This window comes from Thrips palmi, unplaced genomic scaffold (assembly GCF_012932325.1).
Source record: "Thrips palmi isolate BJ-2018 unplaced genomic scaffold, TpBJ-2018v1 HiC_scaffold_12, whole genome shotgun sequence".
In the NCBI taxonomy this organism is placed as follows: Eukaryota; Metazoa; Arthropoda; class Insecta; order Thysanoptera; family Thripidae; genus Thrips; species Thrips palmi.
In genome coordinates this window covers 9,827,317-9,839,525 of record NW_023144623.1, presented here as the reverse complement: position 1 = coordinate 9,839,525, position 12,209 = coordinate 9,827,317, and the positions used below count along the sequence as shown (strand labels likewise).

The 12,209-nt window shown below is 39.2% G+C and overlaps 3 protein-coding genes across 4 annotated transcripts; 1 reads left to right on the top strand and 2 right to left on the bottom strand.

Moving 5' to 3' along the window:
- The first annotated feature begins 94 nt into the window (after positions 1 to 94).
- Positions 95 to 2,828, top strand: LOC117640467 (protein cereblon). 2 transcript variants are annotated; one of them, XM_034376986.1, is made up of 9 exons: positions 95 to 607; positions 697 to 779; positions 869 to 1,071; positions 1,161 to 1,319; positions 1,407 to 1,532; positions 1,608 to 1,726; positions 1,823 to 1,965; positions 2,058 to 2,254; positions 2,368 to 2,521. In XM_034376986.1, the coding sequence occupies exons 1-9, from the start codon at positions 493 to 495 to the stop codon at positions 2,519 to 2,521; spliced, it is 1,299 nt and encodes a 432-aa protein (XP_034232877.1). In that variant the 5' UTR covers positions 95 to 492. The 2 variants fall into 2 exon arrangements, with proteins under 2 accessions (XP_034232877.1, XP_034232876.1); XM_034376985.1 differs by having other exon boundaries at positions 97 to 613; positions 2,368 to 2,828.
- Positions 2,829 to 2,983: 155 nt separating this feature from the next.
- LOC117640474 (histone chaperone asf1-like) lies at positions 2,984 to 4,571 on the bottom strand. The gene is made up of 5 exons (XM_034376995.1): positions 4,400 to 4,571; positions 4,160 to 4,282; positions 3,758 to 3,873; positions 3,511 to 3,687; positions 2,984 to 3,432 (listed from the first exon to the last, which is right to left on the bottom strand). Exons 2-5 carry the CDS (start codon positions 4,266 to 4,268, stop codon positions 3,217 to 3,219), a joined length of 618 nt encoding a protein of 205 aa, XP_034232886.1. The 5' UTR covers positions 4,269 to 4,282; positions 4,400 to 4,571; the 3' UTR covers positions 2,984 to 3,216.
- Positions 4,572 to 4,996: 425 nt separating this feature from the next.
- Positions 4,997 to 12,180, bottom strand: LOC117640461 (arf-GAP with Rho-GAP domain, ANK repeat and PH domain-containing protein 1). Its single transcript, XM_034376966.1, has 12 exons — positions 11,958 to 12,180; positions 10,002 to 11,648; positions 9,649 to 9,929; positions 9,387 to 9,573; positions 8,960 to 9,296; positions 8,661 to 8,873; positions 8,349 to 8,536; positions 7,841 to 8,080; positions 7,324 to 7,563; positions 7,116 to 7,235; positions 6,956 to 7,038; positions 4,997 to 6,865 (listed from the first exon to the last, which is right to left on the bottom strand). Exons 2-12 carry the CDS (start codon positions 11,646 to 11,648, stop codon positions 6,682 to 6,684), a joined length of 3,720 nt encoding a protein of 1,239 aa, XP_034232857.1. The 5' UTR covers positions 11,958 to 12,180; the 3' UTR covers positions 4,997 to 6,681.
- Between the last annotated feature and the right edge of the window lie 29 nt (positions 12,181 to 12,209).

The window sequence follows — 12,209 nt, the reverse complement described above, 5'->3', positions numbered from 1 at the left end:
TCCATAAGCTACGTTTCTGTACCATCAACATGGAGGGAGCGGTCCCGACTCCCGAGTCCCGACTCCGCTCGAGCACCGCCACTTGGATGCAGCGGTCTGTTTTGCTTGTGGTGGAGGTCAAATTCGCTTCTCGTCGATTCCCATGTTGCCCCAAGAAACGGGGTTCATATCATTTTTTAACTTCATTCCAAACTCGAAAAAATTAGCCTGTTCAAGTAATCGTCGAGGGAACGCACATTAATGCGGTAAAATGATTAAAGCGAAGATTTTGAATTCGAATCCGAATCTATATTTCACAGCGCAAATTTTCATATCGTTCTTTGGCTCTTGCTATGTCAAGAACAGGTTATGTTGATGTTTTCGTTTTGGTAGCAGAAAGCCGAGTCTGAAGTGAAAACAGAACTCCAAATCCTAACTTGTTGTCCCCCCTGTGTTCAAACGTGTTAAAAACGGCCTTTACTTTAATTTGATTGTGTCCAATCGAGGTTCAAAATGGATCCAGACAGCACGGATTCTGACTCATCTGTCGATTTTGAGATTGATACAGAGCCTGCATTTGTGTTAGATGACCTAGTGGACAGTGACAGTACCCCTGGTTCTGGTTCTGGTTCTGGTAGGAATTATTTTCTTTACAGATTATTCCAACTAACAATTTTTACAATTCCTGTATGCTGCAGATTTTCTTTTTTCTTACAGCTGATTCAGAGTTTATTCCGTCGAATCCAGGCACAAACCCAATGGAACACACCTTTGATCCATCTCTTCCTTCGCAACATTCGGTAAGTGAAGTGAAATTAATTTGAACTTCCTATTTATCCTGTTAGCTTTTGCAGAAAAGTCACCAGTACTCTTTCTCTACAACATGCAGTATCTAGGAACAGATCTAACAGTGCTGTATGGACGGACAGTACTGGATGAAGATGATTCAAACTGGATTCCACTTTATCCTCAAGTAGATGTTGTGCTTGTTCCTGGTCAAACCTTGCCCTTGGCTATTTTCAACGCATCATATATTCAAATGATAAGACAAGTTATTAGTGGAAACAGAACTTTTGGAACTATCTGCATGCTGTAAGGATATAGAACCTAATAATTCATGCAGCAATCCTAAGCTAAATCTGTGCCTTGTGCTGTCATATAAAACTTGCTATTTTCTCTAGACGAAAGACTCCTGGATCTGATGAGTTGAGCCATGCTGATGTGGGAACAACTGCAGAAATCTATGAAGCTCATGAAAGTGCAAGCCATCATGCCATACGTGTTAAAGCAATAGGACGACAGCGTTTCAAAATTTTAGAAACAACAGACCATACAAGCGGGTAAAATGACCTTTAACTTTTACATTGTACAAAGAAACATGAAGTTATGAATGGAAATGTTGAAACTATAAAATTTATGCTGTTCAGGTTTCTAACTGCAAGAGTTAGAATACTTCCAGAAGTAAAACTCCCAGACCCTCTGTCCATGATGTCATGTCCAGTGTTGGATCGCTTCAGAACTAAGGCAAATATAGGAGCATCTACAAAGAGAAAGTAAAAACTTACTAGAGATTTTTGGTTTGGTTTTGTGTTTTTTGTTAGTTTATTCACCTTTGAGTATCTTTCTAGACATAATCTGAGGCTTTATGACTCCATTTCTTCAATCTGGCCTGCATGGGTTTATGATCAATATGACCCAGAACGATTAGTGAAACAAATGTTGGAGATTTTATCCTGTCATAAAGCAGGTAATATTAATTTCTGTTTATCCAGCTTATCTCTTTCTTCCCCATCACACCAAATTAACTTTCATTGTCTTATTGTTGCCCTTTTCTTTGTTGCAGTTTCTCCAATTCCAACGGATCCTGTTGCGTTATCATATTGGGTTGCACGTTCACTTCCAATCAAGGATTCCAGAAGACTTGTGCTTCTCCGAATGAATTCTGCCATTGATCGTCTACGATGGGAAATTTTCACACTAAACAAGGTATTATTTTATTTTTTTTGGTCGTATTCTCTGTGCTTATGACAGTATCACAAGTTTTCTAAAAATGGTTGTGAATGCTTGAAATTTTACAGCTAAGCTTATTATGTTGCCGTCAATGTGGGCAACATGTAGCTCATCAACAAGATGTGTTTTCAATGTCAGTGGAGGGCATGCAAGGGACCTACTGCAATGTATACGGCTATGTTTATGAAACAGTAACCATACACAAGGCTACTGGACTGAGGCTGCAAAATGCTCCACCTTCCACCGAGTTCAGCTGGTTTCCAGGGTAGGTAAAATGATGGAAGCTCACTGTCCACTGAGGAATCTGTGTTACTCTCATTTCAGCAGTTTCATAGAGAAAGTGAAGAAACACAAGAACTGTTGCTTATTTTGTTTTAGGTACGCATGGACAGTTGCTGCCTGTTCGCGGTGTAGGAAACACATGGGTTGGCATTTTACAGCAACAAGCCCTGATATGAAGCCGCGAGGATTTTGGGGGCTTTGTCGGCGAGCTCTTGAAGCAAAGTTGGAGGAAGTTGAAAGTACTGAGTGAGTGCTGCCAGATAGGTCTGGGTATTCAAATAAATGTGATTCAAGCTGCAGTCAGTGGTGGCAGCCTCCATATATGTGATTCATTGCTATGTACAACTACATGCTCAGAGAAATTTTCTGAGGGGTCAAGTGGGTTAAGTTTTGTTGTGAAGTCAGACTGTAAAAGGAAATAAAAGCAACAGTAGTTTACCTTACTTCAGTACAATGGATATTTGAGCAAGTCTAATTTAGATGAAGTGTAAAGGAACTAATGTAACTAAGTGATAGTTAAATAATCTAAATAAAAAGAAAGAAAAAAACAGAAGTAAGTAATGATAGAAAGTATTTATTTTATTAAAAACTTACAATACCCAAGATTCACACCGTACAAGTGTGTGTTTCAGTACAGTGTGACTAATGTCTGAGCTTTGTATCAATCTTTAAAATACTGAACACATAAAAGTCAAAGGAGGACACACCCATCCTAATGGAACTTTCAGCAGATAAAAATAACTTTAAATTTAAAAACAGACATTTTACGTACTGAACAACAGACTTCGTAAACAATTACACTTGGGATCCATGAACTGAACACAGTACCAACTTGATCACAAAATGATCCAGGAGAGTGAGCTTACAATTAAGTGGCCTTGCACACTAGACTGAATTCATAATAAGTCCAAAACACCTACATCGAATAGTAAGGAATGTTAGTTATCACATCACTTCCATAGCACTTTGACTACTATTTTCACTGAAACCAATGGATGCTAAGCCATTGGTAGTAGGTTCACTAGTGCCTGCCATGGAGTCCATTGTCTCTTCATTTACTGCTTGATTTTGTTCTTGAGTCTGAGTGGATGTTTCCGAATCATCCCAGTTTATCTTGATCCTGGTAACTCTAGGTTGAGAGCTAAGAATATTACGATGAACCTGTGACAAGAACCATATGCTTTGAGCCTGAACTACGGTTACGGTATTTAACAGTTCATAAGATATTATGATATCTACCTTATCAAACTGAGGTTGAGCTGGTGGGTTCTCTTTCAGCTCTGGATCATTGTATTCATTGTTGATAAAATAGCCGACTCGCACAAATTCCTGGCCACGGTAGGAACAAGTGAGCAAGACTACAGTGACTCCAAGAGCATCAGCGATAGGGATTTTGTTGACATCTGGAGGATCAGCCTGAAAAGACAAAAAACAAATCATTACCCTAGGTAACAAGACAAAAAAGAATGTCATACGAGATACCAACCTGGAAAACGAACATGTGCTTTCCCTCAGGGATAGGTCCCACATAAATGGTATCCAATACCTGGTCATGCTCCTCACTCTCAGCTGAACCGACATAAATCATTTTCCATTCCAGGTCTAGAAGAAACCAAGAAACACTCAATCATTCATAATGTAAGTGTAAAGCATCATATCAACATGAACTGGACCCGTGTCAATTACAATAACAATCAATACAATCCAAATAGCACATGATTTAGGACAATAAAAGTCATTTGTAAGGATGACAGGAGGCATGAAGCAAAGCCTGTTATTTGAAACTTAACAAGGATCCCGTTGCAGGTCTACAGCAAGGTGGTGGCACCCATTCAATCAAATTGGGCTCTCACCATTGGCCTGTCAAGGGTTTGGGGTTATAGCTCACCTTCTTTTAACTCCTCAATGCATTCAAACGTCAGCTCAAACTGAAAGGGATTGAGGAAGGGTGAAGGGTTGTCCAAGACGACGACATTGCACAGCTGTACTTTGGCCATGATCGAAAATCACCCTGTAAACAAAGCTCCATTCAGCAAAAGTGAACCGAGTCTGTCGGTGTCACAAGTGAAGGGTTCAACGGCTGTCAGCTGGAAGCCGAGAAAGACAACCTTGAGAAAGATGGACTTACCTCGCCTGCACGATACGACAGAACAAGCGAACTGAATCCACGTTCCGTCCGCTTAGAGCCAAAAAGTGTTCTAGCGTCCTGCCCAAGTTCTGGTCTGACCTGAACGCTTCAAATGGCGCCAATACCGTTCCGTTGGCCGTATATATGTACGACAGCGACAGTGTTGTGTTCCAACAAAAGCAACAGTGAATAAAAGAAGAACAGGGAGAAGAAGTTTCGTACGTGCAACCAAAACACAAGAAAGAAATCTGTTGGAAATGAGGATTAAAAACATTCGCTGAAGAACGTAAAACGCAACCAATGCTGGAAAGAAACTTTTTTGAATGCGTCATTTGTAAGGAATTTCTTGGTTTCAAGTGCAATGTGATTCTGCGAAGGCTGCAGATTGGTACCACTGGGAACCACGTGATAATGACCTCATTTGCGGCGTTTTGATTGGTCCAGGGATATGGGCGGTAAGCCATTTCAGCGAATGAACGACGACGACGTTATCTTATGTTCGGAAACGGGCCAAACTGCTAACTTCCTGGGCACAGGTGTTCATTAATTACCCTACACTGACCGTTGATGAATGACGGGTTGTGAATGTAGAAAGCAAGGAGAATCTAGGGTTTTTCTTTGTTTAAAAAACAGCTGTTTATTTGCCTTGTGACTAGCTATTCATGGTTATAATGATTATATGTATAGTATATAAAATATAGAACATAGAAACATGCCATATCGGGTAAAATACACCGTTTTGTAATATAAGTTGTTTTCAAAACATTAAAAAATTAAAACGCCTTGGGAGGGGGGGGGGGGGTAAAAATCTCTGAATGGGGAGATAACTTTCACATTATCAGAGCAACTGTAACAACATCATTGGTTAATTCATCATTCTTAAAGGATACACAATCATGATTAATACAGTACTAAAGCAAGCTTGGTGCCATGTTAAAGTGGGGGACAAGTAAAAGCAGAAGTTCATACAAAGCAAACATGCTTTTAAGAAGAAAACGTCATCAACATAAACATATCTGCAACAAACAAAACAAGAGGCAAGCATTTGGTCGCTAATACATAGTATGGCAAGTAAACAGTGAATAACAATGATAAATGCTTTATCACATTAATAAAGAAACAACTGCCATGGTAACATGCTCTCAACACCGCTGCTACCAAAGCCAATATCAAGAAAATCACTGACAGAGACAGATAAGAAACAAAGCACAAGATCTTGGAAATTGAGCAGAATACACAGGCTCTACATAATGATTGAATGACTACCTTGTTCTTACAAGAAAGTATGAATCAAGATATAAAATGACAGTAACCAGGGAATGGTAACCACATCCATGTGATCTAAAAAGAAAGATCAGAAAGATTGAAATCATTCTTCAAAACAAGGCAACGGTCCAAAAGTTTCTTTAACAACACATTTTTCTTTTAAAATACTGAGACCAAAACTAAACTAAATCCCATACTACCATTTATATGAAGATATTCCCATTAATACATAAGACCAATTTGTAACAGAAACTCTGACTTTTTCCAGTGCAATGACACCAGCATTTTAAAACACAACTTCTTTGAGAAATACGAAGATCATTGGGATAACATCACCCACTATAAAAAAAATTGAAAGCTCATACAATAACATGGTAAGATAGGAATGTAATATGAACTACATTTGTAAAGTGGTATCTCCATGTCAAAGAAAGTACAGCTCGCATTTCAAACTTGAGCATGGAATGCACGAATAGTAAGTACAAAACACTAAGTGAGGAGCTTAAATAATTGTCAAAACCGACAAAAGTGACTTTCAACTGAACAGATCCCACTGCTCAAAATAAATCATTGAACACAACATTAATACACATGTGAAGATAATATCAAGACAAAAACTGATCTAGTTGAAAAAAATCTCAAAACATGATATTTTTTTGAAAGACAATATAAAAAACTAATACTGACATTAAAATGACCATGTACCACACAAAATCCATAATTCAAAAAAAGGTTTAAAAACAGATAATTAATGGTCATAACAAGTTACCAACCAGCTAAAATACAAATTAAAATCAAAATGGTGCATTTTCTTTAGGAACTGTAAGTTGCTTAAACAATATCAGCTACAGTAAAAAACATGAAAATAGTCTTTAGAATGGCAACAAACAGATCACATTATTCTAATTCACATAATATATATGTGTTATAAATCTGGAGGTATCCAGGTCTTTAAGACATCCAGCTTGTGAGATACAATGATAAATGGTAACTGCTTAATAGGAAAACTTAGACAATTATTCTAGGAGATTGACCTGAATTGGTGGAGGAAGCAGCCCTTGGGGGTATTCTGCCGCAAGTAAAGCTGCCATCCACTTGTTTTGATCCTCCTTACAAGTGCCAGCCATGGTACAACCAAAGAAAGGACTTTCCTTGCTCCTTTTCACCTTATTGTTCTTACTTATGAAAGTAATAGCCCACCTGAGAAGAGGACAGATAAAATTTAACTTCAATCCATGTTTACATGTGCTCACCAGTAAAGCAGGGTTCAAAACTTAATTTTCAACAGACCTTGAAGTAGGGTTTCTTTTGGGCTCAAAACCTTCATACCACACAATTTCTTCAACAGGCCACTCAGAAAGTTTCACAGCACCCTGAAAATGACAATTAAACAGGATATGTTAACAGGCTAGTTCAGAATTGGAAATAAAATAAAAATATGGTCACTTACTCTTTTATCTTTGTAATAACAGAGCTTAGCTTGGCTGAACTCAAAAGGGTGAGTTTTAAAAGACTTGGTCTTTTGATCAGCAAAGCGAAGTTCCCCTGACATTGTAATAGGAGGAGTGACCTGAAAAATAAAGGGCGAGTTTTAGATGATAACTCTACCATATAAGCTAATCAGTCTGACAAATGAAAGAGAAAACTTAGACTCTCACCAAGGAGTTCAGCTCCTGAAGAACAGTGTTTGGAACTAACACTAAGAAATTCTGAGCCCTATCAGGCTCATCCCAATAGCCCCATCTCAAAACAGAATCAAGAACCTTTTCAGAGTGATGGAGGTACCGTTTTAAAGCACCAGCAAGGACAACCTCACACAAAGCAACTTGGTGAGCATGAAGAGACAAATGGGATGCTAACTCTGAACATACTTCTTGGCAAAGTTTTTGAGGTCCTACCTGAAACATTATAATAATAAAATTAGAGACTCATTTGTTTGTCTTTCTCCTACAGGCAATGTGCAAATACTACGTCACCAATTTAGGGGGGGGAGGGAGGATTCGGCAACTGATGACGGTCCTACCTTAGATACATGGGCAGGTTAGTTTATACCTATGGTGGGGAAATGGGGAGGGGTCGGGGGCTTGTTGAGGCCTAAAAGAGGTGACGTAATTTTTACATGCTACATTTTTAAGTGATGTTTTGAATGATTATACAGATAAAAATGTTACATACTGTTACATTAACACATTGACCGCTATCCTTGGAGCCAATGTGGATCCAAACTCGAAGGTCTCCGGTGGGTTTTGCTTGCTGAGGGTGTACTCCACCTTTCTGCAAACGCTGCAGAACCTCTCTGATTCTCTTATCTCTAGCCATTTCTTCAGCATTAACTTCATAAAGGCGAGGGAACATAGAGACCAAATCAACAATAACTTTAGATTCTTGTCGAGACCATGTTATTTCATCGCCATTCTAAAAATATAGATTAAAAAAATTAGGGGAATATAAAGACATTTTTTATAGTATGGTATCTAAGAAAGTGATAAACATTACAATGACACTGATGGAACAAATTCAAATTGTTATTAGGAAAAAATAGGTAAAAATACACCGAAACAAGAGTTCTAGTCTTACCATGACTTAGGCCTTAAGAAAGCACAGACACAAGAAATAAAAATAACAATCAGTTCTTCCATAAAGCTTCTGAGAGAAAGCACAATATTAATGATTAAACACTTACTTCAACATGCATGAGAGTTGGTCCCCATATGGCTGCTAAGTTCTCAACAGGCATGAGATTATGTTCACTTTCTTCATGAATGAAATGCAGATGGGACAGTAAGCGCCGCAAGGTAACAGCATTAACTGAAGGAAGTTCATTAAGTATTTCTAGGTACTTTTCCAACCTTTTGCTCTCATCTTGCTCACCTAAAATTAAAGGAAAAAATAAATGGTTTTTAATTGTTTTTAGATACAAAAAATTTGTTTTTTTTTACAACAGTCTGTGACATCCCAGGTCTTGCTAACATAAACATAACTTTGCAATACTCACATGATGTCTCACAGAGTCTTGGATGAAGTTTAGATGTTAACAGTGGCTCTGGCAAATCACGGAAAAACCTTTTAAGTACACTAGCAACATCATACTCGCTGAATTCTTGTCGGGATAACTGTACTGCCCAAGCATCTTGACGGAACAATGTCAGGAGTTTGGATACACTGGAATTCGCTCCACTCCGACGATAGATGCCTTCAGACAATGACCCTGTTCAAGGAAAAAAGTTGGCAAAAGTTAAATTTGTATATTACTTTTTTTTTTTTAACTTTTACGCAAAAATTGATTGAATTTACCATGAGCATAGACAAAGTTGATGCATTTGTCAACCAGCACAGGCACATTTTCTTGGGTGAGCTGTTGGCAATCAAGGTCTGGGCCATTGTCAGTTGCAGCAGATCTAATAACATTACGCCATGCAACCGTTTCACTTGTTCGTTCTGTGCGTAGATAAAGTGATAGTTTTGGAAAATCAATGAGAATTAATGGTGAAACAGAGTCTGGTTCTTGAATGACAATTGAGCGAGCACAACGAAGATCAGCTTCAATAGCTTTTCCTTTCGGGGCACAATACATCAAAGTTCGTTTATGTAGGAGAAGCCATGCTGGCATCCATGAGCCTCCAATACCCTCCTGTAAAGCAATTTTTATTATTAAGATAATATTGTGTCACCTAGATTGTTTAGACACTTCATACCGAGAGACGAAAGTTAAGATTCATACCTTGAAGTAGCACCATCCGAATTTGGAGTAGTCAGAAGAGATCCGCATTGGAAAAACAGTAGTAAAGTTTTCAAGAATTTTCTGCATCCATACTCTTCTTTCCATTGAAGAAGTGACTCCAAATAACTGATTACGGTTTTTCCCCAGTAAACTCAGTTCAAAACAATGTAGTTCTTCTCCCTCCGAGCTAAAAAAAGTAACAAATAAATAAGGAACAACAACAAAATTTTATTTTTAAGTTAAGAGGAATTTCTTTGCTTACCTGGATCGATGTTCTAACACATGTTGAAGGCTCAAAACAGCTTCAAGAGGAATTATATCTTTGCTGCCAGAACCACTCTTATCCGCAAAACAAGTTAGTTGACTTTCAGCCAAGTGACACCAACGCTGCGTCAAATCACGTGAGGCGCTAGTGCCTCTATAGACTTCTCCCCTATACTGGACTGCAAGTGTGGGCTCAAGAGCAGGTCTCTCCAATTGTTGAGTATGGGGAAGATTTGCATAAAATGCTGATGTTGGTGCCTTATCGGAAGATCCATCTACCTGAAATTTAACACTGACATGAAAAATACATACCAGTTCAGGTAACTTGACAGAATCATTGAGAAACATTACCTCTGACGGTAAAACCTTGCTGTCCCTATGAACAGCTGACTTTATAGCTCTCTTCATGCTTGGCCAGTGCTGTTTCAGACGAGAGAAGCGTTTTGAGTTCATTTCAGCATCAAATTGGGACAAGGATGACTTCCTGGATAATGATACAGATACTGCATCAGCATCAGGAGGGACGTCTATGGCTCTCTCTTGCACGCTTTCCCCCTCAGTGATTTCAGTAGAAACGACAGACATGGAGTCAGAGCGGGCTGGAGGGGTGGGTGGTCTGACAGAGGCTGCACCCTCCTCAACAATTGCTACTATCTTCTTCCCATCTTTGGCTTTTATATTAATTTTGCCATAGTGGGACACCTTTGTCTCTTTGGCAGGAGCAAGACCAGCAAGTATCATTAGATCACTTTCAGGGAGACCACTATTGGCTAAGTCTTCAGCTATTGGTATGTTTACATATAAAGGATCAAATTCATAAATAACAGACTTAGTAGGTAACTTAGGTCCATGGGTCAGCTTCTTCCTCATTTCCACACGATTTTCATGAGTCATATTTTCAGAAGTATTAAGATTGGCAGAATGATAGCTCCCACTTGAACCAGAAATACCAGTACTGTCAACAGTGGAACTGTGGCTGCAACTTCCATTTGAAGCTAGGTCATCAGAGTTGATAGCTAGGGCATCCATTTGGCTATTTATTGATGGTAAACTGGATGTAGTTTTTCTGGAAGCCGACACTAGAGCAACTGGGTCTTCATTGTAGATATTGCAGGCTGATTCGTCTAGACTGCTGCTGCTAGTTCCTCCTTGTGAGCAACTGACTGTGTCATAGAATGTCCATGAGTCCGACCGAAGAAACTTTTTGCTTTTCTTATTGAGGGGGGGAAGTGAACCCGTTTCTGAATCACTGCATTGGAATGTGTTGAAAACTGAGCCGTGCTGGTCTTGGCTCTCGCTGAATTTAGCAGCTTCACTGCGTGCATTTGACAACTCTTCATAAATGCCATCAATTTCTTGAAAGGAGTCTGCATCACTCGGATTATTATGGTCTTGTTGGCTTCCAGAATGGCTCGACTTCATAGACTGGCTTGATTTAATGGAAGATACCTCATCATATAGGGATTCATCAGGAAGAGGTGGAGGTGGATATAGTGGTGGAGGAAAATATTCAACAGGGCTGTCTGGAGATTCCACAGAACAACATTTTAGTTCACTTTCTTCCAAACTCATTTTTGCATCAGCAGCTGGAGTGAGAGGAGAATCAAAAGAAATTGATCGAAAAATATCATCAGGTGGCATTGATTGACAACGATCGGTTAAAGAACCTGCCATCAAAGGATTCTCTCTGCCATTATAATCTTGTTGAGTGAATCTTTTGGGCATCATGTTACGAGCTATACGGCGTGTGCTCTCCATAACAGACTTGCCCTTTTCCTGAACATTATCTGATGCTGATTTAAATTCTTCTTTGAGCATTTGAGTAACAGATTGTTTTTGAGCCCCATCTGGACTATCCGAATTAGAGTAGTCATTCTTTTCCAGACTCTCCCGTCGTTTTTTGAAGCGAGGCAATGGAATGGGTTTCTTTACGGGGGATGTTCGGTTTGGAATTGGTGGGCTTGGCCGAGATTTTGGAGAGCAAGAATTTTCATCCATCTGTAACAGAGATATTATGTGTTACCTGCTTTTCCGTTGAATCATGGATTTCAAACCATGGAACCAGCCAGAAGCTAACAGAAGCAGAATGTTGGGTGAGTAATGAGATTTATCAATGTAAACAAATAACAGATACCCGTGATTTGAAGAAATTGTCATGACAGACCAATAAATAAACATTAAGGGCACTATTCAGTGACATGCCAAGTCAGATTTCATTAAGTAAGTAAGAAACAGTATGCTACAGAAATAAGTTAATTGACACAAAGTAGGCCTAAAAAGACAACGAAAACGAGGGATTGGGATTACCTTCCGTCAGCCTATGTTCAACAGGTAGTCGGTTAAACCCACATAGGTGTAGTACGTCAACAAGTGTGATAAAACATCCTTCATCCGATTAAGTACGCGCACGTCAATCCTTTCCTCTATATCACAATAAAGGGACGGCCGCCAGTATTTTCAGGCTGGTTGGTTCCGTGTGGGCTGCTGCAGTTGGGTTGGAGTGAGTAACACAACATTCCAAGGCTACCTACGGCGCACACACACACACACACAGACGCA

Bases quoted from the DNA above. Each gene is read 5' to 3' on its own strand.
- LOC117640467 (XM_034376985.1), top strand. From the start codon at position 493: ATGGATCCAGACAGCACGGATTCTGACTCATCTGTCGATTTTGAGATT. The intron at 1,727-1,822 runs GTAATATTAATT...TCTTTGTTGCAG, and splicing joins TTTATCCTGTCATAAAGCAG to TTTCTCCAATTCCAACGGAT. The intron at 1,966-2,057 runs GTATTATTTTAT...GAAATTTTACAG, and splicing joins AAATTTTCACACTAAACAAG to CTAAGCTTATTATGTTGCCG.
- LOC117640474 (XM_034376995.1), bottom strand. From the start codon at position 4,268: ATGGCCAAAGTACAGCTGTGCAATGTCGTCGTCTTGGACAACCCTTCA. The intron at 3,688-3,757 runs GTTGGTATCTCG...TTGTCTTTTCAG, and splicing joins AGCACATGTTCGTTTTCCAG to GCTGATCCTCCAGATGTCAA. The intron at 3,433-3,510 runs GTAGATATCATA...TTCTTGTCACAG, and splicing joins CTCAACCTCAGTTTGATAAG to GTTCATCGTAATATTCTTAG.
- LOC117640461 (XM_034376966.1), bottom strand. From the start codon at position 11,648: ATGGATGAAAATTCTTGCTCTCCAAAATCTCGGCCAAGCCCACCAATT. The intron at 8,874-8,959 runs GTAAATTCAATC...TTCCTTGAACAG, and splicing joins CAACTTTGTCTATGCTCATG to GGTCATTGTCTGAAGGCATC. The intron at 6,866-6,955 runs GTCTGTTGAAAA...TCCTCTTCTCAG, and splicing joins AAAAGAAACCCTACTTCAAG to GTGGGCTATTACTTTCATAA.